Source organism: Gymnoscopelus microlampas (assembly GCF_963454915.1).
Source record: "Gymnoscopelus microlampas genome assembly, chromosome: 9".
In the NCBI taxonomy this organism is placed as follows: domain Eukaryota; kingdom Metazoa; phylum Chordata; class Actinopteri; order Myctophiformes; family Myctophidae; genus Gymnoscopelus; species Gymnoscopelus microlampas.
Genome location: NC_139946.1, coordinates 9,430,726 through 9,454,716, shown reverse-complemented (window position 1 = coordinate 9,454,716; position 23,991 = coordinate 9,430,726). Strand labels below are relative to the sequence as shown.

The window sequence follows — 23,991 nt, the reverse complement described above, 5'->3', positions numbered from 1 at the left end:
GAGCCAAGTCTCCTGAGGCGGCGCGTCTGAAGCCTGTCCTGGACAGGTGTCTCCAGACGTAAAAACAGATGATGACTCATCATCATTGTATATTTTAGCCCATTGCACTCCATCTAGTCAGCTGTCATATAAAAAGATTACCCACAACTTGCAGTAGCAAGGCAGATATTTGTATTTACTGTTCAGCTGTTGCAATTTATGCAGTGGGGAATTCTGGCCAAATATGTGTGTTTTTTTGTTTTTGTCAGGCAGCCACGGCATTACAATAAGGAGGTGCGCAGTGGGAAGTTTTTTTACATACTAAATGACAAAATTTACGAAACACTCAGAAAACTGCCAAAACGGAACATATTTCAATCTATTTGGCCAAACATCATCAGGAAAATGTATTGAGAGATATAAAATCCATTTGGAAATGCTTAATAATATTCAAATAACCAAATCTTATTTTAAATGGCACAGAAAAGTAGTTTTTTGCAACTATGCTTCATTGTCATCCTACCAAAAATGCATGCAAAAAGAAAGTTCTGCAAAATGGTCTAATATCTGACAACAATTAGGAAATCAATGTCTTTCTCACATGAAAACCCAGAATGAAAAGTACGCTGCAGCAAACATTCTGACAGCCATCATCCACTCTGGTGTAATAATACAATTATTATGATAAATAATAGTTTGAAGGACTAGTATTTAGTAAACGATTAGCAGGGGCAGCAGCACCGTTTAATAGTCTGCTAGCCACACATCCTTAATATTAATCAATTCAAATCTGCCTTGATTGTCTCCAATCCCAGTCTTACAGATCGGATTAAGACACTGCTACAATTTGTATTTTGTACAGTTTTTTGTACCGTTTTTATCGATTTAAGCTTCTGCAACTACACCAGTGAAATATAATAAATGAAGTTAACATAAAATAACATAAAACTACGTTTTGAAATAATTTTGTGTCAAAGTTCACTATTCCACATGCGAAAAAATGCTCGTCTGTTTTGAGGGGCGGCAAGCCAAAATACAGAGAACCACTGGTCTAACCACTACGTTTATAACGTTTTCTTTGTTTATAATATATATCTTTTACACACGCCAGCCTCCCTCAGATCCCGGTCATAGAGCACAGCAGCAGGAAGTGTTTGGGACAAAGGCAGGAAGTAATGAGGAAGCCCTTTCTGTCAGCTCAGGCTGCAACAACCATGTAACTGCCAACACGTTTTCCGCAACACCTCCCATTAACAATAATACAAACAGCATATCTCTCACACACACACACACACAGATAAAGGGAGGGATATGCACTCGCATGCACACACAAATGTGTACTCCACACACACAAGCATGTACACAAGCAGAGCAATAATGGAATCAAAGCATCAACCTCATTCATTAGGACAGCAGTTTCCTCTCAGTGCTTGCCTGTGCTAAAATGTAAGAAACATCATTCTAAAGGAAGGAGATTAGCAGGAGACCTGCTCCTGCATTAACCGATATGGAACATATTTCTCAGTCTCTTAAATGTGCATTCAAAATACCTCCCACGACAAAACCGCACGCACGCACACACACACACACACACACACACACACACACACACACACACACACACACACACACACACACACACACACACACACACACACACACACACACACACACACACACACACACACACACACACACACACACACACGACAGCAATGGTGCCCATGCATCATATACTGGTATCCTCAGAGAACCCCATCCAGTCTGTATAGTACACTCTATAGGCTGCTCAAATCCCTCCCAGTAGCCAATCAATCCCCTGCCTTCCGCTAAACCAGCCAGCGCCTAGCAGTGTCTGTGCGCTCCACTTAGCTTGGTTTGTATGCACACTGCATGTGTGTACACCTTATACACACATACTGTATATGCATGCATTATGCAGCATAAGAATGTTATGGTGCAACAGAGTGCAAACACGTGTGTATTGTTTCACCTGTGTGTGTGTGTGTGTGTGTGTGTGTGTGTGTGTGTGTGTGTGTGTGTGTGTGTGTGTGTGTGTGTGTGTGTGTGTGTGTGTGTGTGTGTGTGTGTGTGTGTGTGTGTGTGTGTGTGTGTGTGTGTGTGGGTTCTATGCAGAGCAGTGTGTGGGAGTGCCAATCCATTGATAAGCTGGAGGAGAGAGGAGAGAAGAGTGTTCCAGATCCCCTGGGGGTCCGGGCTAGCACTGCCTGCTCCCTACTGCACACTAGTGAATGAATGGGCCATGCAGAGAGCAGAGCAAAGCAGAACAGAGCAGAGTAGCGCATGCATGCATGTATGCACACACACATGCACACACACACACACACACACACACACACACACACACACACACACACACACACACACACACACAGTTAAGTGGAGCACAGACACAGGTAAGTAGAACACAGTAACTTAGGAAAACATACTCACACACCATCACACAGCTCTTAGTACAGCACCTGGATGCTTCCAATAGAGCTTGAAACATACACGGATACATGCACTGCGTGTATGCAACAGTTAAATGGAACTAATCGATTCATCAACTAATTATTATTTAAAAAAAAGCATTATTCATTAGGTGAATGTAAAAATAAATCGTCAAAAAAAGCTATTTTGGCACGAAACAGTTGTACGGCGAAATATAAAATCAGACTAGTCAATGTAGTTCTTTCAAGTCCATTTGTTGATATACGCATATTAAAATAATTCATGTAAATACACTCGCTTATTTGATTAATCAAAAAAGTACAAAATAATCGCTAAGAAAATGATCAATAGTTGCAGCCGTAATATGTGCATCTCTATGAGGTTCCACGCATGCATGCATGCACACACACACACACACACACACACACACACACACACACACACACACACACACACACACACACACACACACACACACACACACACACACACACACACACACACACACACACACACACACACAATCCTGCATGCACATACACACCATCCTGCATGCACATACACACCATCCTGCATGCACATACACACACTTCTGCATGCACACTCACATAAATGATAGGTAATTTGGATTATCTGACAAGGATGCAAACTGGCAGGAAGGAAGGCACACGCGAGAGTGTGATTACCACTGCTCCATGTTTATCTCTCCATCTCTCCCTCTCTCTCTGTTTGTTTCTCTTCCTCTCTTGCTCCCTGTCCCTCATAAGATATTCATGGTAATTCAAACACAGGCGAGCGTCTGTGTGTGTGTGTGTGTGTGTGTGTGTGTGTGTGTGTGTGTGTGTGTGTGTGTGTGTGTGTGTGTGTGTGTGTGTGTGTGTGTGTGTGTGTGTAAGGCAAGCCACCAGGGAAATGCTTAAACTATCACAAATGGACAGCATCAAAGAAGTGGCTGCCAGCGTCTATAGTAATGAATGAAAGAAAGATGAGAACATACAGCATGTCATCCCTCTCTCTCTCTCTCTATCTTTCTGTGTGTGAGTGAGTGCATAGGGATGGATTCACTTGGAACTCCAAATCAATTCATAATATAAAAGTAGAAACAGCACTTCAAATCATCGCTGCCGGGTGGGAACTTTGTATGTGCAAAACTATTACTTTTCAGAAAATGGGAAAAGGAACCTGTGTTCCAATGGATCCAATGTAGTTATGATTTAGTCACAATCTGTTGTTAATACTTTTCATTTGTTCAATATTTATAAAGCCCACACACCCATTCACTTTTTCTTATAGCACAAATAGGAGATCTACAAGCTCACAACGTGACGCATCGCGACACTGTTGCATGACAAAGTAGGTTCATTTACGAAAAATAGGTTTCTGCCCGACAGCAACAAAATAATAGTGATAATAGTCATGGTAGAGGCTTCCACACTCAATGTCTTCACAAACTGGAGTCAGCAAAAGCCTGATTTAAACTTAAAATAGCAGATCTACAAGCTTACACAATGTGTCGCACCGCCGTACGATGGAGTGTATAAAGTAGGCATCAAGTGTTGTTTTAAGGCATGACGACTCCCAGCTTTAGCTTGTTGGAGAGGAAAATGCACTTCCTCAACTGCTCGAATTGACCCCAACCCTGGTGTGAATTGATGCGTAACAGCTGTCCCCCCAGGGGCCCTCCCACTTCCTGTCCTCGTCTCTCACGTCGGACCGAAGGTCACGTGCCACTGTCACACTCGCATACGTGTGTGTATGAATGAAAGCAAACACACACACACACACACACACACACACACACACACACACACACACACACACACACACACACACACACACACACACACACACACACACACACACACACACACACACACACACACACACACACACACACACCATTAGCCTATATGGCGTACATGATAGAATTCAAACGTCTAGCTGATATTCATTGCAGGCGCACCACACAAACAAGACGAGGATTCTTAATATACGGGATGTCAGCGGATCCGTTCTTTTTGATTGATTGAATACAGTACAGTCAGACATTCAGGCTAAAAGGACAACACAAAAAAGTCCATTGTGGTCCTATGTATTCAATTCATCAACATAGCATAACAATGACACAATGATACAGATCATCAACAAATCTGTATCTCTTATGCTTAATTTAGTGAAAATACATCAATCTACAAGCACACTGCGATGCGTTGTTGTGAGCATTTAGATCTTATTTTTGCTTGTAGATCTGCTTTTTTTGGTACAGTACAAATGGGGCTGTACTGTTTATGCCCGACTCAACTGTATATCAACATGTCATGGTGTTGTTTCCAGGCAGCTCTGCTATGTTCATTCCAGTTATGGAGAAGACAACTAGGATAGCATTTCTAGCCTACGTCTTCTTCTCTCACAGGAAAAGCATCTGGGTCAGAGTTCAAGTGGCCCAGAAACCAAACCTCGCCACACAGCGCTGAAGACATGTAACATGGACGTGGATGGAAGGGGAGAGGAGGGTGGGCGAGAGAGAGAATGGGAGGGGTAGACATTCTAAGAGCTGATGTCAGGTCTAAGAACTTCACTGGGCAGGCACACACGTGTCCGTGGCCATACACTCGAGTATAATGGCGATAAAAGAAGTGAACCCCATTAAACTAATGACACGGGCCATCAAATGGTGTACTTATAAAATGACATCTTCAAATAGCAATCAATAACATTTTGCAAGATGTGAGTAACAGATATGGTTATGGATGACAGGCAGATCTACGTAAAGACTAAACTGACGAACTCAAAGAGTGAGGTAATGCTTAAATATACAGCATGTGTGTTGTGTATGTACTTTTTCCCCCCGATATTAGAAATAGACATTTTTTGTATTTATTTTATTTATTTTTAATGGCATGCTGCTTTCCATCTTGTTGAACTACAACAAGTGTGTGTGTGTGTGTGTGTGTGTGTGTGTGTGTGTGTGTGTGTGTGTGTGTGTGTGTGTGTGTGTGTGTGTGTGTGTGTGTGTGTGTGTGTGTGTGTGTGTGTGTGCACACACGTGCTCTCCATGTCATTTAGCAGTAAATGGCTAATTACGAACAGCGGCCTGAGGAAAACTCTTTCATTTTCTTCTCATTACAGACACAAGGAGTGACAGAAAAAAAGACATGAGAGAGAGTATGAGAGAGGGAGAGAGAGGGTAGACATTTGGCCTCATGCAGGAAGCAATATAAGAATATATTTCCTTTTATTCTTGTTCTTATCCATATTTTTACTTTTGTTAGTTTATGGGATTCCGCAATGTTTTCTTATTTTTGCTCTTTTCTCAAGAGCAAATTTCAAGAGTGGTCGAGAACACTCTTACAGAGAAAAATAACACATTTTCACAGTTCCCAGATTTTGTTTGCAACTCCTGACTCCCCTAAAGTTTAAAATTTGAGAAACATGAAACTCATGAATGTCATCTAATAAAATAAAGTAATTGATTGAGTAATTATTAAGATTGGATTATTAAATTCACAGTGTAAAAGAAGTACTGTTGGTCCATTGATCCCAATTACAACTTAGTTTTTCTTCAGAAAAATGTCAACTTCATTTTACTATTTCAATTAAGAATAAGACCTGGACTGGATTCGGAGATTCGGATCTGGACCTTCAAAGATTGCCCTTCAAAGATGCCTCTCCAATTTAAGATCTAGTGGGATTCATCATATACATATATCACACCTGGGTGAGAGCAAATTTAGGATGTTAAGAACTGTTTGGTGCATCCGCAGTTGACTTCTTATTTTCTTAACAGACAATTAAGAAATATAAGAGACATTTTAGAAAAAGTTTGATGCATGAGGCTCATTGTTTTAGTTTTGTTTCGGGTGCTGACCTGTTGCACACTCCGTTGAGCTCCTCTAACACTCCACCTCTCTCTCTCTCTCTGTCTATAACATGTGTTTGTGTGTTTTTGTGTGTGTACCTGGTTGGAGCTGGGAGACGCACTTGAAATGCTCCGCCATGTTGGTTTTGCTCTGTTTGTTTTGTCCAGCCCCAACTCCACCCCACTCTCTTTCTCTAAATTCTTCCTCGCTCACTCCCTTTCTTTATGAACTTCCCAGAATCTCGTCTTTTTTCACTCTGTTCTCCCACATTTCACTGTGTATGGTATGGTATGGTAAGATAATGCCAATGGTAACACTGATTGATCACAAATGACAACCACTTCTTCTGTTATTGTGACTTGAATGGCAAGCATGTATTTCTAACAGAGTATAGTAACTTAGTTTTGTGACTACAGTGTTCAGTGAACAGGTAAGTTTGCAATCATTTGTATTTGAAAACTGCAATAAATGTAATTGTTATCTATTAAATTCATATCCTGCCTAAAACCCAGAAAGCATCAAGGCTATGAGTACCACTGGGCAAGAAGGGAATGCAGCTGTAGAGGGCAGAGTTAAGCAACGATGGGTCTGATAGAGTCAAAGGAGAAGGTGATTATCCATGTGACCTGATAGCCAGGCTCTTCACTCTCTAAAGACATACAGACTTAACACTGGTGGTTTCAAACTTCAACTGTAAAGGCCAGCACATAGCCCATGGGTTTACATACGCATGCGCACACACACCCCCACCACATATAAATGCACATGTACACCCAGTCACACACAACCTCACCTCACAGTGACAAAAGCCACAGGAACAATGGGTTCTCTCTGACAGAACTGGTGACTATAGAGTGTGTGTGTGTGTGTGTGTGTGTGTGTGTGTGTGTGTGTGTGTGTGTGTGTGTGTGTGTGTGTGTGTGTGTGTGTGTGTGTGTGAGAGAGCGAGCGAGCGAGCGAGTGTGTGTGTACACGCGTTTTTGAAAAACAATGGGAGCCAACAACAGAGCACCCAAGCCAAAGCAAGGTGAACTTTGACCTGAAAAGCTTACTCTATGTGTGTGTGTGTGTGTGTGTGTGTGTGTGTGTGTGTGTGTGTGTGTGTGTGTGTGTGTGTGTGTGTGTGTGTGTGTGTGTGTGTGTGTGTGTGTGTTGTGCAAGCGTGGCGTAGCTGGCTGGTGTCTGTGAGGCTGAACAAGCCTCTCTCTCTACAGAGGACAGAGTGTGCCATGCCGCAGCAGAAGATAGAGCCTTATCCAAACAGCAGATCTGCTGTTTGCTGGCTCTCACTATGGCTCTTTCTTCCTCATCTTTGAATGTAATCCTTGCACTTCCTTACCATCTCTCTCCATTTCTTTCATCTTCAAAAAAAATAAAAATGGTATCATCTTTGTCTCATGTGTGAATCTAGTATTCGCTCCTTCTTTTGGTTTATCCCCATTTCTCAGACGCGCTCTCCAAAACTTCAATCCTCCTCTCTCCAGATGTAATTCCTTAAAAAAAAACAAATCTCTGCTCCTTTCATCCAATGTCTAACTGGCGTTGGATTTATAAGTTAGCTGGAGTTCACCTTTACTGTGCGGTCACATTTGTGGGGCAGGTAGTGCAGGAGAGTAACTACATTCGCCTCAAAATAAAAACTTGAAAAAGTCAAACCTGAATCACACTGTGATATGAGCTGAATTGCACAGGAACAAAAGACAGTGAAGAAAATGTTGGTCTCCTTCTACTCAGGTATACTGTATTTTTCCATGCCAACGTAAGTTGGCACAATATACAATACTCATATTGCCTGCTTCATGTACACAAGCGTGTGTGCGCGTGCGTGCGTGCGTGTGTATGTGTGTGTGGGGGAGGATAGTACACATATGCATGCCAACCTATCCGGTCTCTCTTATCAGCAGCAGGTATCAGTGGTGTACACACGCTGCATGTGCCCACCCGAGCTCCGACTTGGCAACTGTTGCTAGGGATGTACAGTACTGTAGAGGTGGCCTTCATTCCTGTTCTCCAATAGAAAAGGAAAGTAGCTCTCGTGCTAACCCCCCCCCCCCCTTACCTCTCTCCCTTTCAACCCAACCTGAGAGAATAACTCCCAACTTCATTGATAGACGGTAAAATCAGAGTTAAACTAACACTTTTACAATGTAAGCAGCGCACCATGGTTAAGGCTGAAATGTATTTTTAAAACATTTCAGGTGTTCTGCTTTATTTGGGGGCAGCATAGCGCAGTGGAGAGTAAAGAAGAAAAGACAACCTTGAAAGAAAGGATGACAAAGGCCGTGAGAGGAATTCAAACCCAAACAGGTGTTGTGGCTACATATTTTGCCCCTCGGCCAGCCAGGGGGACGCCCTCGCATGCCATTTGTCGAACCTAATACGTGATACTGATTTGACAACAATACATTTTTCATCACCACTCTAGTGCGTTCATTTTCATGAACACAAACGGCCATGAATTCAGACAAACTAAGCTACATGAGGATTAGTTTTAAAGTCTCAGTCCAAAGATGTAACCACATGAACAAAGAACAATCCATGAACTTTGCGATGCATTCTATATCGGCTATTTTCAGAGAAGATTTGGCGTATAAAGAGAAAAGGAAGGGGCCTACCCCTGGGGTAAGTATATATGGTTTTACGTCCCTTTCTGAGAATAACTGATTGTCAAGTGCCTGTGCGTTGAAGGGGCGTGACCCTCTCATCATGAGACAATTGTTTTCATTCTGTTGGTCACTGTCCAGTACCTACCTGACCTCATTCTCCAAAAGATAGGCTTCACGCACCAGTCAATAATAAAATTAGGCCTATATGATTTTATTTTTATCCGATGGAGTCGACTCTTGCCCAATCAGGCCTGTGACCCAAAATGAGTTTGACACCACTCCTCTAACCCTTGTGTCACCATTGCTTTCAAGTTATCTCATCTTTGGTGAATATATTACCACTAGAATTAGAGGATCCATGCAAAATGCATGACACATATTTATGAACTTCTACTGCGACAAAGTCACTGATTGACAGATGATCATTCAGACTGATGACAAGTCATTGATTATCTAATCAAAAAACATTAAATAAAAACATATTTTCGGAAGCAGAGAGATTATCATGAATTGTTTAATTAGGTTTACTAGCTTCTCAGCAGTTCTAACATGGGTAAGCTCTACGAACCACACCTCAATCACAATGCACTATTACCCTTCTACTGTCCAAATGAAAAGCCAGAGAGCAGCAACATTCAATCAGGCAACAAAACCAAAGTGACTTGTGACAGCTTGTAAAAGCTGGGAAATTGCTGCCTGAGAGCACTTGTAGGGCCAGCTGCTTAGTATTTCATCTGTATTTCTAATCTTATGTATCTTCAATGGGTTCTTGACTAGGGCTGCAACTATGGATTATCTTCTTAGTGATTATTCTATCAATTACTTTTGAATAATCAAGAAGCGCTTTTTTTTTACAACTAAATTTTTTATAACAAATCAAAGTAAAAAAAATCAAATAGATTTTTTTAAAGTCCCATTTGATACTTTTTTGAAAATCAATTATTTTATTGAAATCAATTATGTTTTGTAATCGATCAAACCAACTTGTTCAATTAACTGTTGCACCCGGTCCCCCATCCTTGACTCTTACATGTACCTCTCCTGTGTTTCTTTCTCGCTACTGTTGCTGCTATGACACCTGAATTTCCCTCCGGGGAACAATAACAGTTTATCTTCTCTTTCTTGACAGAACCTGCAAATGCACTGACCTACGGGTCCAACACAGCATAGCTCTACATGAATACACCACAAACAGGCGCACACACACGCGCATGGCAGAAAGAGAAGTGGGCAATGAATGTCAGTCCTCATACATGTCTCTCTTCTAGGCTACTTTGATTGCCCCTACACTGTAAAATATGACATTTGTTGGTTTGGTAATTCAACTTCCAGAACACACACATTCAACTTCCAGAACACACACACACAGAGTGGTTTTCCTGCAAGTTAGGGGCACATGTAGGATCAGAGGAATGCAGGCTCTCCCCTGGCTCTTACCTCAGGCAACTGGAACCCTGTTAAAAACACAACAAAAACAACCCCACAGTTTCCACTCACGTATAAACTTTAATGCCCCATCTAATGTTCCTCCACCCTGATCTTGTGTATGTGCGAGTGTGTGTGTGTGTGTGTGTGTGTGTGTGTGTGTGAGCGTGTGTTTGTAAACTACAAGTTTTCATTCACTAAAGCCCTAATTAAAGATCCTATAGTTTCCCCCAGTCAACCACGCAACACGTGTTCTGCTGCACAGCGTTGTATAAGCAGTAGAAGGAAGTCAAGATTTTCACTTTTCCTGCGGTTCACATTACATCTAGGGTAGCCTACGGTATGAGACTACGTCACACTGTGGATTATAGTAGGTACACAGAGAAATGTTACCACTCAACAGGTGTACACAGGCTACAAAGAGGCCGATTTTAAAAACACCTTCCTAACCTAAAAAGTCCTAACCTAAGTTTTCAGAAAATCTTAAATCTTTTATTCAAAACATTAAAGAAAATTCCTGTTGCTATATACATAGCAATATCTAAAATGACCTCATGCTTTCCCGGTTTTAAAAAGGAATAACAATGTATAGGCTTTCCCGGTCTTAATGGGTCAATAGAGCCAATTCCAGATCTTTGGGTCCAATGTCTCTATTTGAGAACATTTAACTCATAAGCAAACAAATAAATCAGGGGAAAAAAACATATATATTTTTTAAATATAAACGTCAATATATTAATAATTAATTTTAACTACACAATGAACAAGCAAACATTTATGAAATACACAACTTTATTTTATCGAGATAGTAGATCTGCTATTTTTGAAAAATTAAATATGTAGAAAGATATAAAGAGATCTTGATCTCAAAGGGATTTTCACCTGTATAAATAAGCAAAAGAAATAATGGCAGATATATCAGCCAAACCTATATATCGGTCAGGCTCAAGTAATTAATGACAATGATTAGTTTATGATTTATATTTATTAGTAGTAGTGTAATCGTAGTAGTATAGTAGTTGTGCTGTTGTAAACTGAACTAGTAAGAAACGGAAGCTGCAGAGTGGTAGCATATCATGTGAAGTTTTAGCAATAGTGGAGTTTGGCTGGAGCAGGAGTAAGAACCGTGCTTCGGGAAGTAATGGCTGATAGAGAGAGAGAGAGAGGATGAGAGAGAGACAGACAGATGCTTTCCCTATGCTGCTCTTTCTCTCGCAGTGTCATTTTAGATTTTTTATTTCATTTTACATATAGCAACATACATTTTTCAGAAAACTCTTAGGATTTAGAACAGTGGTTCTCAAAAATAGCAGATATACAAGCTCACAGTGCGTCACTTCATGTCGCGCTGCGGAAAATATTGAAACTGTTTGGAAAAAATGTGAATAATTTAGAATTTTTAAAACAAAATCTTCTCTTCTGGGGGTCCCTGGCAAAAACATTTTCAGATGGGGGGGGGGGGGGGTCCACGGCAAAATACATATAATTTTAGGGGTCCATGGTGCGAAAAAGTTTGAGAACTACTAATTTAAAAGGCATTTGTAGAATCAGCCTCAGGTCTTAATGCGTTAAACAAGTCTGTACTCTGTACAGAAGTTATGGAACTGGAGCTCTCACCTCTACTGAGGACGCTAAGTGCACATATCAAACACACAAATACATTTACAGTAAGTGCAATTGACACCACACACACACACACACACACACACACACACACACACACACACACACACACACACACACACACACACACACACACACACACACACACACACACACACACACACACACACACACACACACACACACACACACACACACACACACACACACACACACACACACACCTCATGGCAGGGAGAGCGAAGCATTGCATCATGTTCTAGAAATGGCTCCTGCTCGGACACACAGCACTTGACTAATCTAGTGCCTATCACATGACATGGGATCACAGCATCATACCTGCTCCCCTGGCCTTTTCCAAGCAAAGGGACAGAGACAAACACACACTCACTTTGTTTCTCAACTGTGTGTGTGGACTCACTTTTTTCATTTCGCAGAATGACTAGTCAAGTGTATTAAAAACAATCTAAAAACAAAATAAAACTGTCTTTATCAACAGCTGAGCTATGTAATTAAAAACACTGAACTTTGCGCAACAAATTGTCAGATTCCAGGACAGCTTGGTGGAGACTGAGACATTTCCTATGTTGCACTTTCCCGACAGTGAGGCCTGGCAGAAAATCGAGGAGCCAACATAATATGTGGGCTGTAGCAGTCAATGTTCGAGTATAAACATGGCCGAGGTCATTATGCTTTGAACGCTAGCCTCTCAGTCAGACACACAGACAGAGAAAAAACAACACAAGCTATAATCGCTTTCAAAAAATAATAACCATTCTCTCTGTGTGTCTTACAATAGAAGCTATTCTGTGTGTTTACGGTAGGAGAGGAAAGACTGACCGACTGACTTGGTGACTGACTGACTGACTGACTGACCCACTGGCTGGCAACAGCACTAAACCAACCCACAGTTCTTTTTTTAAACCAGGGATATAAAACGATGATTTATAACAAACAAAGCGCACTGCTATAAATCATATTCATCTGTCTCTTGCTCTCTCCCTCAAAACAATCTCCATGGTTCGCTCACTCCCTCTGTTCTCTATTCTTTAAGCCCGATTTATAATTTGTTGCACGATGGCGTTGCGTGCAAAAATAACCGGTCTACAAGCTCATAATGCAGCGCGGATGCGCAACGCCATCGTGTGATGGAGCATAATTAAGCATAACTCCCCTTTTCATTTTTACCCTATATCAACCTGACAATGGGGGACCTTTGCTGTTTTACAATGCAGATGAGTCTTTCTCCCTACTCCCTAATCACTTACCCACAATGCTCCAGTCAGTGAATACTAATCAGGAGGCGGGGTATGCATGTCCACTATACACCCTCAGCATCCCCCGCATCATAGAAATCATTAGAAAAGCCATTTGGAGCTAAAACATCAGTCGTTCCAATTGATTTCCAGGTTCAGAAATCTCCGGTGCATATTTCTATTATGTGTCTCAAAGGGCCACTTAACAACACGAGAGTGTGATGGATTCAGGAAAAGTGCTATGCTATCACCTCCGTATGTGGAAGGATTGACATTTCTACCAGCTTTGAATATAGCCCGAGCCTCTCTATATATGACATTCTGTTCTTAATTTCCTCCACATTACAGTAGTTACATGAGTTTAAATGCCAGGAGAAATATTACATTATTTATGGAGGAAAATGGCACCTACATTGTGTACAGTAAAATGTATACAATGTATGCACATGGTATGATTTCTTATTCTCTCTCACCAGACCCACTTAAACACATACATATACATATATAGACACACTTACTTCTCTGGCAGTGATTCTGCGTCCAGCAGCGTCCGCGGAAGTGTCCATTGATGGTGTTCTGTTGGCACGTTGTCTGTCCCTGGGCAGTGCCGGGACACACGTCTCCACACTCCCTGTCATTCTTGTTGGCCACGATGTAGTTGTCCTCCACCGTGTCCGAGATCTTGGACCAGTCCAGCGTGGAGAGGTAGCAGAGGTCGGGGTTCTTCTCGATCCTCACGGCGCCGCGGGTGATGTTCATGAGGTTGTACAGGCCCAGCTCTTTCAGCTGCAGCATCTCAAACAGCACCAGGGCGTAGTTGAAGAACAGGTTGTTGCCGCGGATCACCGTCAGGTTGGGGAAGAGCTCGGTGAGACTCTCCAGGCCGTAGACGCGGAACAGCAGCAGGTAGTCGGTCACAACCCGCAGGTTGGGGTAGCTGAGGCCACGGAAGTCCTCGGGCTTGGTCTTGAACATGAGCAGGATCTTCAGGTGGCCCTCGATGATGGTGCAGTTCTCCAGTGACTGGAGGTTGGTCACGTTGTTCCGGATGTCCTTACTTGGGCAGACTGGTAGTAGGAGAGAGGGAAGAATACAAACAAACAAAAGAGAGAGAGAGAGAGAGAGAGAGATGAATAATTAAGTAAAGCAGTCCCTCTGTTTTTTTTTTGGTGCGTTACTGTATGCACTATAGTATATACTGTACATAAATATATACAGACACGTTTCAGCAGTGACCTTCTGATTACCAGACGGCCCCTCTCTACCCACTAAGCTACGGCCGCCCCTTAAAAGGAACATCTCCACCATCATCAACACCAACCATGTATACTGTTAAGTAGGATTTATCGTTTGAGCACAATACAACAACCAGAACAGATCACTGTGTGACTAAAGTAACATGGTGTTGAATGGGGCCTAGTAGCAGGAAAAAAGAGTCACTTTGCTACTGTAATAAAACAACCGGATATTGACATCAATGGGTCCTTCTCTTTCCCATCTCAGCCATGAAACCACTGGTGATTTGCATTAAGTAGAGCAGATCCATTCACAAATGCAGCCTCCCTCTCAGTCCCCTTGACAATCTGACTTGCCGCAAGCTAGCACTTTCTCTGTCTCTCTCTCCCTCTCTTCATAGGCTTCAATGGTATTTCCCCAGAGAGGAAATTATTGTATGGCACTGTCTCATCTGAATGAAAGAGACAGGAAATGGTTGAAATAAAAGCCTGCAAGCAAACTGTTTCTCTCTGCTCATTCATAATCGGGCTGCACGCTTGCACACATGACACATGACCCCCCTCCCCTCCCCTCCCCACACACCCACACCAGAAGCAGAGAATTCATTAGAGGGCAGCTACTTACAGTAAGAGATGTGCAGAGAGAACAGGCATGCTGCTACTGTGGCAGGGTACTAATAACAATACGATACAATTCTCCGCTCTATCGGGTATCAAGGGGTGGGTGAAGGAACAGTGCTCTGTACACTGCACAAGTCAATATGTCACCCATCATCACTGGAGAATGAAGCAGGATCCAGAGATGAATTATCCAGCTTTGTAATTCATCCTGTTGTCAACTCAATGGAGAGCCAACCAAATTGATCACTTTTCATCAAATCTAATACGGGGAGTGAGAATATGTAACAGCTATGATTAGCATTTCTACTTTCAGAGGGAAATAACTTAAAGGGATTTCCTTTTTGTTAAAATAAAGTGTTAAATAGCTGTATATTTCGATAGTAATTAATGCTACAAGTGTTTGTCCAGTAAGGGGGCTTCCCCATCTCTCCAGCTCTTTAGTAAACTGAAAATAAAATGCAAGGTCTGGATACCAATTTGATCAAAATAGGAGAAAGAACTCATACAGGATACAGTATAAACAAGTGAAATTGGAAGTGAAAAAATAAGCAGACAAAATTGGAAGTGGATGACTATAAAATTGAAGCTGATAAATGGGTTCCCTCTCCTAATTGGATGTAATTGGTGGCCCACCTCAAAATGTATTTTCCGTTTACTAAAGAGCAGGAGAGACAGAGAGACCCCTGTTACTGAACAAATACTCTATAGCAATGATTACCATCAGAATATAGAGCTTTAACTTTTGAACAAAAATGTTTTTGTTTAAACTAAAAAATATCACCACCTTTAACTTATGAAGAGAGATGTACTCTGCTGGTCATTCATAAATGAAGACCAGTTCCAACAATGCATAATAACACACTGAATGATAATAGTTCAGTCTGAAAAAGTAAAATGGTGAAATGAGTATGTTGAGTAACAGGAAGAGGCAGAACAGTAAATGGTGGGTCAGCGAGCCTTGTTATTGCAAAGGACAGCAGTATTCTACTGTTCTACATTTTATCTTATGCCTCCAATCAATGGCAGTGACACAAAAATACACACAATCCCAACAAGTAGGCTTATGTATGTGCACCTTTACAAAAAACAAAGTTGTGACTTCCCATAAATCAGTTGATGACCCTCATCATCCTGTTGGCGTTAGCTACCCATTAACTTATCATTGTGTTAATGGTTAACAAGCAAAACATGTCAACAATCCATCCAGGTACAAATGCTGACCAACAGCACATCAATGAAACGGTCTTCTTTGAAGAGCCAGCGATGTCTGTGGTGGCTAGATTGCCAAATAAGCCCACGTTGTTTACTAACAGGATAAGACCTCTGTTGATAATCGGCCTGGCTGGGGCTATTCAAAGGTCTATTCTATGTCAGACTGTGTGCAAGGTTAATGTTATACTGTTACAATGGTTTCATTGCAGGTGCCAGTGGGAAGCAATAATGGATATCAGTAGCATTACTCACATTTTAAAGGAGAAACCCCACTTCTGGAGCTCAAGTACAGATATTGAGTTTTCTTTTATGGCTTGGCCCCTGTAAACTTGACGGTGAAAAACGTATAGCCCTGGTTTAGCTAAAATAAACCTAATAAGCCTACATTAGGAAATGTCCTTATAAAATAATCGTATTCACAGTATAGGACACCTTACGTAAAGAGTGAAGAAACCATGTGATTTCCCTGCGTAGGTAGATGTGTTGATATAAGATTGGTCTCATTTGACATGGTGACACAATTTCCAACTACGGAAGAAAATAGACCAAGTGAGATATTAAATCCTGGCTATTGATTGTACTCATCGGTACTTGGTGCGAGGCCAAGTACGATCCTCGCTGTTCGTTTGTTCAGCTTTACAATGGACAGCGCATAGCCTACCGGCTATCCAAATAGACTGTGTGCATGTGTGTGTACATAACCTCTTCTTGTGTGTTTGTGTCAAGGTGGATTTCAGTTTTAGACAGCTATCGGAAGACAATAGTAAGGTCTCGAATAGAAGAGCCTTGGTTGCATCACATCCCTATAGACATAATTGGACAAACATCATAAAAACGGCAACAGCTCTCCATAGCAACAAGTAAGCACCATCAAGCACACAGCAACTTCTCACTAACAAACTCATTAAAAGGGCTCAAAGCACAGAATAAGGAACATGTACAAAAAACAAAGCCATTTCAGGCCTTTCAAGCCCAATATATTTTGTTTCATTTTGTAAGTAAAAAAAAATGCATACATTTTATTCCATGAATATTGGACAGTTCAGCCAATATTTGTGAGAAGTAGCTGAAATTATGTATATTTATTTGAGTGTTTTACACAACATTTAGCTTAGTAAGCTTAGCTTACCATTCTGTCCTCAAACACATTATGTACCCTCATCCCCTTCACCTGAAAATGACCAGGCTTGCTGCAAGTGTCAACAAAATCTACCTCTAATAGAACGACTCCATAAACTGTCACTTGATGACATCCCAGTCAACTACAGTCTTGCCACTTTGGAGATATTCGTTCATGTACACGTACTACAAAGACTAAAACTTTACGACTTCATAACAATAACATATGCGTTTTGTCTTCACATTGAAATGAGCCAGACGGACGAGTTTAGAATGGATTTACGATGCGTTGAGTCTGCATACTGGTGGGTGGTCATGGCAGAGCACAGCTAAAAGGAGCGCCTCTCCGACTTCTGATGGGTCTCTGTGGAAATGACATCAGGCTTCTGCAGCACATGGCTGGGTAAGGTCACGCCAAGAACCTAACACTGATCATATTAGGGGGGTTCACTATTAAATCCAGTCACGTTACTTGGTTGTGAACCTCAAGCTCACGTCGCTGCCAACAAAAATAATTCCTTCTGTATGAGTCAAAACATTGAAATGCAGCTAAGGAAACTATAAACCTAAATTCCGAGTGGTGCCTCAAGGGGTTAAGTGAAGGCGGCCCTTTGCACTGTTCTGGGGGTCAGTGTTCCCTCTTCAGGTGCTGACCTCTACTACTAAAGAGAGAAACTGAACAACACACACACACACACACACACACACATACACACACACACGCACACACACACCCCCTCCCCAGGTCCTGGTGGCATATCACTTGGTGGTGGGACCTCTGGGGCTGTGTTGTTCTCACACATAGTCAGCAGAGTATATTTCCTCTTGGCCTCAGAGCCAATCAATTATCTCAGACAGTCCCGAGGATAGGAGGGAGGAAGAGGAAAGGGAAGGGAAGTGACCAATCCCTGACTTCACGCTCTTGAATGATGACTTTCTGTCCCCACAAGGAGGCCATACTTCAACCAGTCCCCTTGTTTATTATGAATGACGCAGAACATGCAGTACCTCCTCATGCACTGTATGCACATGGGGCACATATGCTCCGAACACAGATTCATATTCATTTCACACGGCAACAGATATGCACGCACACATACACACAAACACAGTTGTATGTGAAAAAATGTGAGCCGTCCTTGAACGTCATCACTAGACACTGCAGAGATGGAAGAGTAACACTTCTTTGTCCTTTTCGCTTCTCAAATTTGACAAAAAAACGAAACCACTGAATGCAGTAAATCAAGTGGGCTTCTGTTTCTCTCTTGCTCACACACAAACAGGCTATTCAGCTCAGCACAAGCCGGTATGCAGCCAGCCTTGCCACGCCAGCCAAAACCAACTTGTAAAAAGACAATGAATCCAATTTCAGCTGTTATTCAGCTCATCAGATAAAGCTACATAAACAAGGCTACACAAAAATACTTTGTGTAGCCTCCTGGGTATCCTGTAAACATACGAAATGGCTCCAAGTGTACTCTTTAATGTTCAGGTCAGGATATAAAAAGAATAATGATGTATATATATATATAATAGATAATATATATATATATATTAATATATTATATATATATATATATATATATATATATATATATATATATATATATATATATATATATATATATATATATATATATATATATATATATATAATACACACACACACACACACACTTACAAAAAGATGGAGAAGCGGACATTAACAAATAACGATGGAAATAAAAAATATATAAATACAATAAACTATTCTGAGAAAAAAACATGAACCTCCGAACCCTAATAAATAATTTAGCTTCGTGGCCAGCCCTACCAACGATGCAATCAAATCAAAGAGGAAACGATACGATACACATCATCTATAAAGTAGTCCCTCCACATATTTTTGGGCCAAAATAGTAAAACAGCATCTCTTTCTCACACACACGCACGCACACTTTAAAACGGAACAGACACAGAAAGCAATACCTCCTCACCCCACCTGTCTCATCATGTGGTCACTTAAAGCATGCCTAAAGGCAACCAACTCACTGACAGCTTGCAGCACAAACCGGACACCTATTGTGCAACAAGATAGACAACATAACATCTACTTACGCAACACTAAAAAAGACCAGGGGGGCACCCCCCCCCACCCCCCCACCCCACAGTGATTTTCAAAAGTCACAGAGAGGGTGTAAAGATAACCTGTTCACCAAAACAAAACAAAGCAAGGACCTTCTTCTTTTTTTAAGAAGAAAAACAGGAAATGAAATGCATTACAGTAAATGGTGAGACTCTAGTATCTCCTTTCACGGTGAGATAACAGAGAAAACACACGTTTACGGTGAGCCATGACGGAGGAGCGTCAGTGACACTTCAACACACTGGCGGGGCTGTGAGAGGTGGAAGTCTAGTGCTGCTGGGAGCTTTCTCCACAAAATGGAATCTTGTTTTGGGTTGACAGGAAGGAGCGAGGTAGGGAAAGGGGGAGGTGAGGAGGAGAGGGTCCATGGGGGGCAGATGGGGAAGAGGGAGGGAAGGAACAGGAGAAAGGGCTGGATGAGATGAAGGGGGTGGGGATAGAATGCTATGCAGAAGGGGGGGGGGTTGGTTCAGAGGCCCACTGTATCTTTAAAACAATGAGACCTCTCCTCCCCCTCTCCCCAGGTTTAGGAGCAGGGAGAGACGGTGAGGCAAAAGAGGAGGGCAAGGAGGAGAGAGTGAACAGGAGGGAGAGAGAGTTGGAAGAGGGGGAAGGAAGAGGAGGGCAATTCTGAAGGGGGGGAAAGGAGGACTGGAAAGGGGGGCTTTGTAACTTGAGCCCAACCAGCCAGCCAGCCAGGATGACGTAAGGGGCCTCCAGGACGGTTGGTGATCACATGCATGAATGGAAGGCCCCTATGGCCGACTGTTACATGACAGGCCACATACACACAACTTCACACAGGAGGGAGGGGGGCAAGGTTAGCTACTAGGCCAGATAACAGAATTTAACAAGGAGAGGTGTGGAGGCTGAGACATTTAGGGAGGGAGGAGGGAGTTAGCATACTTAGCAGTCCTAACAGGGTCTTCAACGTTTTTCAGGCCCAAGGACCCCTTAGCTGATAGATTCACGTTAAAGGTGTGTTTTCAAACATTTAACCTCTTAAACCCTCAATACTTTCTAAACTTGACCTTTAGCTCGATACTTGGTTCCCTGTGCACCAAACCGAAAATCTGCCACACGTTGTGAGCTTGTAGATCGGCTATTTCCGGCTAATGATCCCACCATAATAGGGATGTGAGGGTTCAAGTGGTTCTTGGATTGTAAAAAATGTAAATAAATAAATCCTGTCACACAAAGATTTGGTGGCCCCCCTGCAGTATTTCTGAGGACCCCCTGGGGGTCCCGGACCCCCCGTTGAAGAACCCTGGACTAAACCTATGTGGTTGTGTCCAAACAGACATGACAGGACACAAAGCAGAACAATGGAATAATCAATTCAGGAAGTGAATTGATTAATCATGTCCTTTGTTATAAAACTCATCATATTCAATATCAAAAATGGAGTAATTGGAAATTGACAAGTGAACTGTAATCTAAATTTAGATTTCCAATGATGACTGGTAACTTCAGTCTGAGTTTATGAGTCTCATGTCTGACACAAAAAAAAAAGAACAGGAGACTGAGACCATAAGGGATGAGGGCACGTTTTTTGGGGGGTGGGGGGAAATGGGCAATGACCGTGCCAGGCCAGCCCCATCCCCACCCCACCCACTGAGGACCACCCATATGCAGACAGCTTGGTGCTCTCACTGGCTGTCCGAGAACTCTTAATTACAATAACAACCCAATCAGTCGCTAATGAGGCCGTGGAGGAGGCTGGGAGAGAGGGCTGTATATAGGGGAGGCCAGAGAATGGACTAAACAAGAGTGGAATGTACTGTACGGCAATGTGGATCTCTATAGGAGAAATGTGGGCCAAGCACCCGCCTTTCATGTCTTTTTGACACTTAATTTGGCAGCAGGAATGAGAAGATGGGAAGCGGGGGGCTGAAGGAGGTGGCATGGCAGGTTGTGTGAGATTAACAAACGTGGCCAAGAAGAAAGGACCAGAGCTCAAGAGGAAGAGGAGACGGATGAAGAGGCCCGTACCCCATAGCTACAAAATAATAAGATTATTATTATTATATGATTCTCGCACGCAGATGGAACCTTTTGGGAGCAAAACACTGAAGATAGCCAATGACAGGTTAATGCACGCACACACAAACACAAACAATCCTCAGTATTCATTGTACACTCTCAGAGTTAAATGAACACTGACCTGAGCTACTACGTAGATGATGATCCCTACACTTGCCTTAACGAGTTACTGAACACTGAATTTTCACTGAAGAGGGAGAATACAGCAAAGTGTTCTCACGCGGCATTAGTCGACAAAAGTAAACGGGGCCATAGCAGTAAAACGGTGACCTCTCAGGCCACGATTCCGTTAAGGTACATACACAGCTGCAGCCTCCAACATAATGTAGCTACAATTTCAGACGGATCCCTCTCTTATTTTTAGAGTTGCGTTCCCTGTTGAGAATTTAATACGCGTCCACCAATGCTAGCAGTGCGGACGACGGGACGGTGCCGGTTGGCAGCAGGGAAAGTGGAGCACAGTGGTGGTTCTGGAAGGCGAGCGGCTGGAGGCCACTCCGGCCCCACAGCGATGTGTGACAGACCAGAGAACAGCTGCCTCTGCCTCTCGCTGTAGCGGAACAGAGCCACAAGTTAGCTTAGCATGAAACCAGACCTGGCCCGCATGAAACCAGGTGGGACGCTAACTTTGGACCATGTGAAGTAACCCCCCCCCCCTTCTGTATCAGCTTAAGACTACGTTACCCCCGATGAGGTGATCCTGCTGATTATAGATTTGTGGACAGCTCAGTCGCTAAACAAACCCCCGGGAGAGAAAATATGCGGGCCACGTTGCCAAGTGGACTGCCAGTGGAAAATGCATTTGTTTGTTAATATACTGTAGCTGTGGAAAGTCCTGAGAAGTAAAGCCAGTTCCCTGGGTGCCCACTGCCAAGCTGTGGTTTCCGCAGTGAAAAATGACGCTGAGAAATTGCATGAGAGGCATTTTGATTAACATGTACCAACTTGTACCTCTAACACAAAGAGAGTTGAAGACCAAAATAATAGTGCCAGTGCCAGGAAAAGAGAGACAGAGGAGGGCAGTTTGGAGAGAGGAAATAAGCACAGTGTGCCATACAAAAAAAAGAAAAGAAATTTAAACAGCACAGCCAAATCTGAAAAACAATCTCTCACCAAACAGCCTTGGTGCTATGTAGAAACCCCAGCCAGGAGAGTGGCATGCTAAAATCTTATTCTGACTGAATTACTTTTGATTGAACTATGAGCATGTGATGCGAGAGACAAGCCGCGCTAACAGGTGCATCATGCCTGACCTCATGTTGAATGGTCACATGTAGTATGCCACATACTTAAGGACGTCAGATAAACGTAGAGAATGGTGGGGTGCGAGAGAGAGAGAGAGAGAGAGAGAGAGAGGGAGAGAGAGCAAGGGGATAGCACCTGTTCTTCCATTGCCTCAGACTCCCATTGAAGAGTATGGTGAGGGGAGCTGGTCCAGCCTATTTATATAGAGCTGGGTCCTGTTTCAGGACATGGCATAGCGCCAGGCCATGGCAGATTGAAGCAAAGAGAGAAAGGCAACAGGCCCTGAGCTGTCAGATGGTTGGCCAACAAAACAGAGAGAGGGAGAAAGAGGGGGGGGCTAAATCAGATAACACTGGTGACTTTAGCCCCCCCCCGGCAAAGGAGGAGAGGATGGATGGAGGGAGACATGGTGAAGGGACAAAACAAAGACACAGACAGATCATAATTTGGAAGAGAGAGAGAGAGGAAGAGGGCGAGGGACTGGGTCATTGTCACTTGTTTTCAAAACAATGACTCTGTATTGTTTATTATACCAACCAAGCCTGGTTTGACCTTGGAGTCCAGTCTGATAGGAGATGAATATACAGTATCTTGAGGACATGTTATTTATGCCCTTCTTCACTCCGGTTTTACCCCTTGAGGAACTGTAACACCAACTTCCGGATACATGCCCGGACCCTCTGACCTTTATCCTGCCAACACCTAAACCCCCCCAGCCCCCCCATTCCATGGTCACAAACGCCAAACACAGGCCAAGAACACGAAGCCCAAGTCCCTTTGTGTCGTTGATAAGATAGCCCCATTGTCTTCATATCTGAGGTTTGTCCAATCTGCCCAGTTCCTCATTCCAATAGCAGCTCCTTTCTTCAGTTTCACGTGGTGTCTGCCTGCAGCCTCTTACCACCATAACCCTCTCTGGAATGGAGGTCGTTTGAGAGTGACGCATTCCATACACTGAATCCTGGAACCAAAGGCTTTTCCCGTTATAATAAACAACATTCATGCACATGTATTCTTGACACGCCCTATATGGTCTAAATGTGTGCTCTCTCTTTGAAATGCTTTGAATGTAATCCACAAGTAAATTCCAACAATTTCACGCTGACAATACAACTTTGCATTGCCATGTCTCCTGCTCCTTCACAGCAAGTCTCCAGCCAAATTCTTCTGCCATTCAAAAGCGGTCAG

At 42.7% G+C, this 23,991-nt stretch overlaps 1 protein-coding gene across 1 annotated transcript in view; it reads right to left on the bottom strand.

Moving 5' to 3' along the window:
- insrb (insulin receptor b) overlaps positions 1-23,991 on the bottom strand; it is a 109,840-nt gene that overhangs the window by 71,761 nt on the left and 14,088 nt on the right. Inside the window, exon 2 of the mRNA XM_084065738.1 lies at positions 13,722-14,270. Coding sequence (XP_083921864.1) covers positions 13,722-14,270 — 549 coding nt within the window. The remainder of the gene's footprint in view (positions 1-13,721; positions 14,271-23,991) is intronic.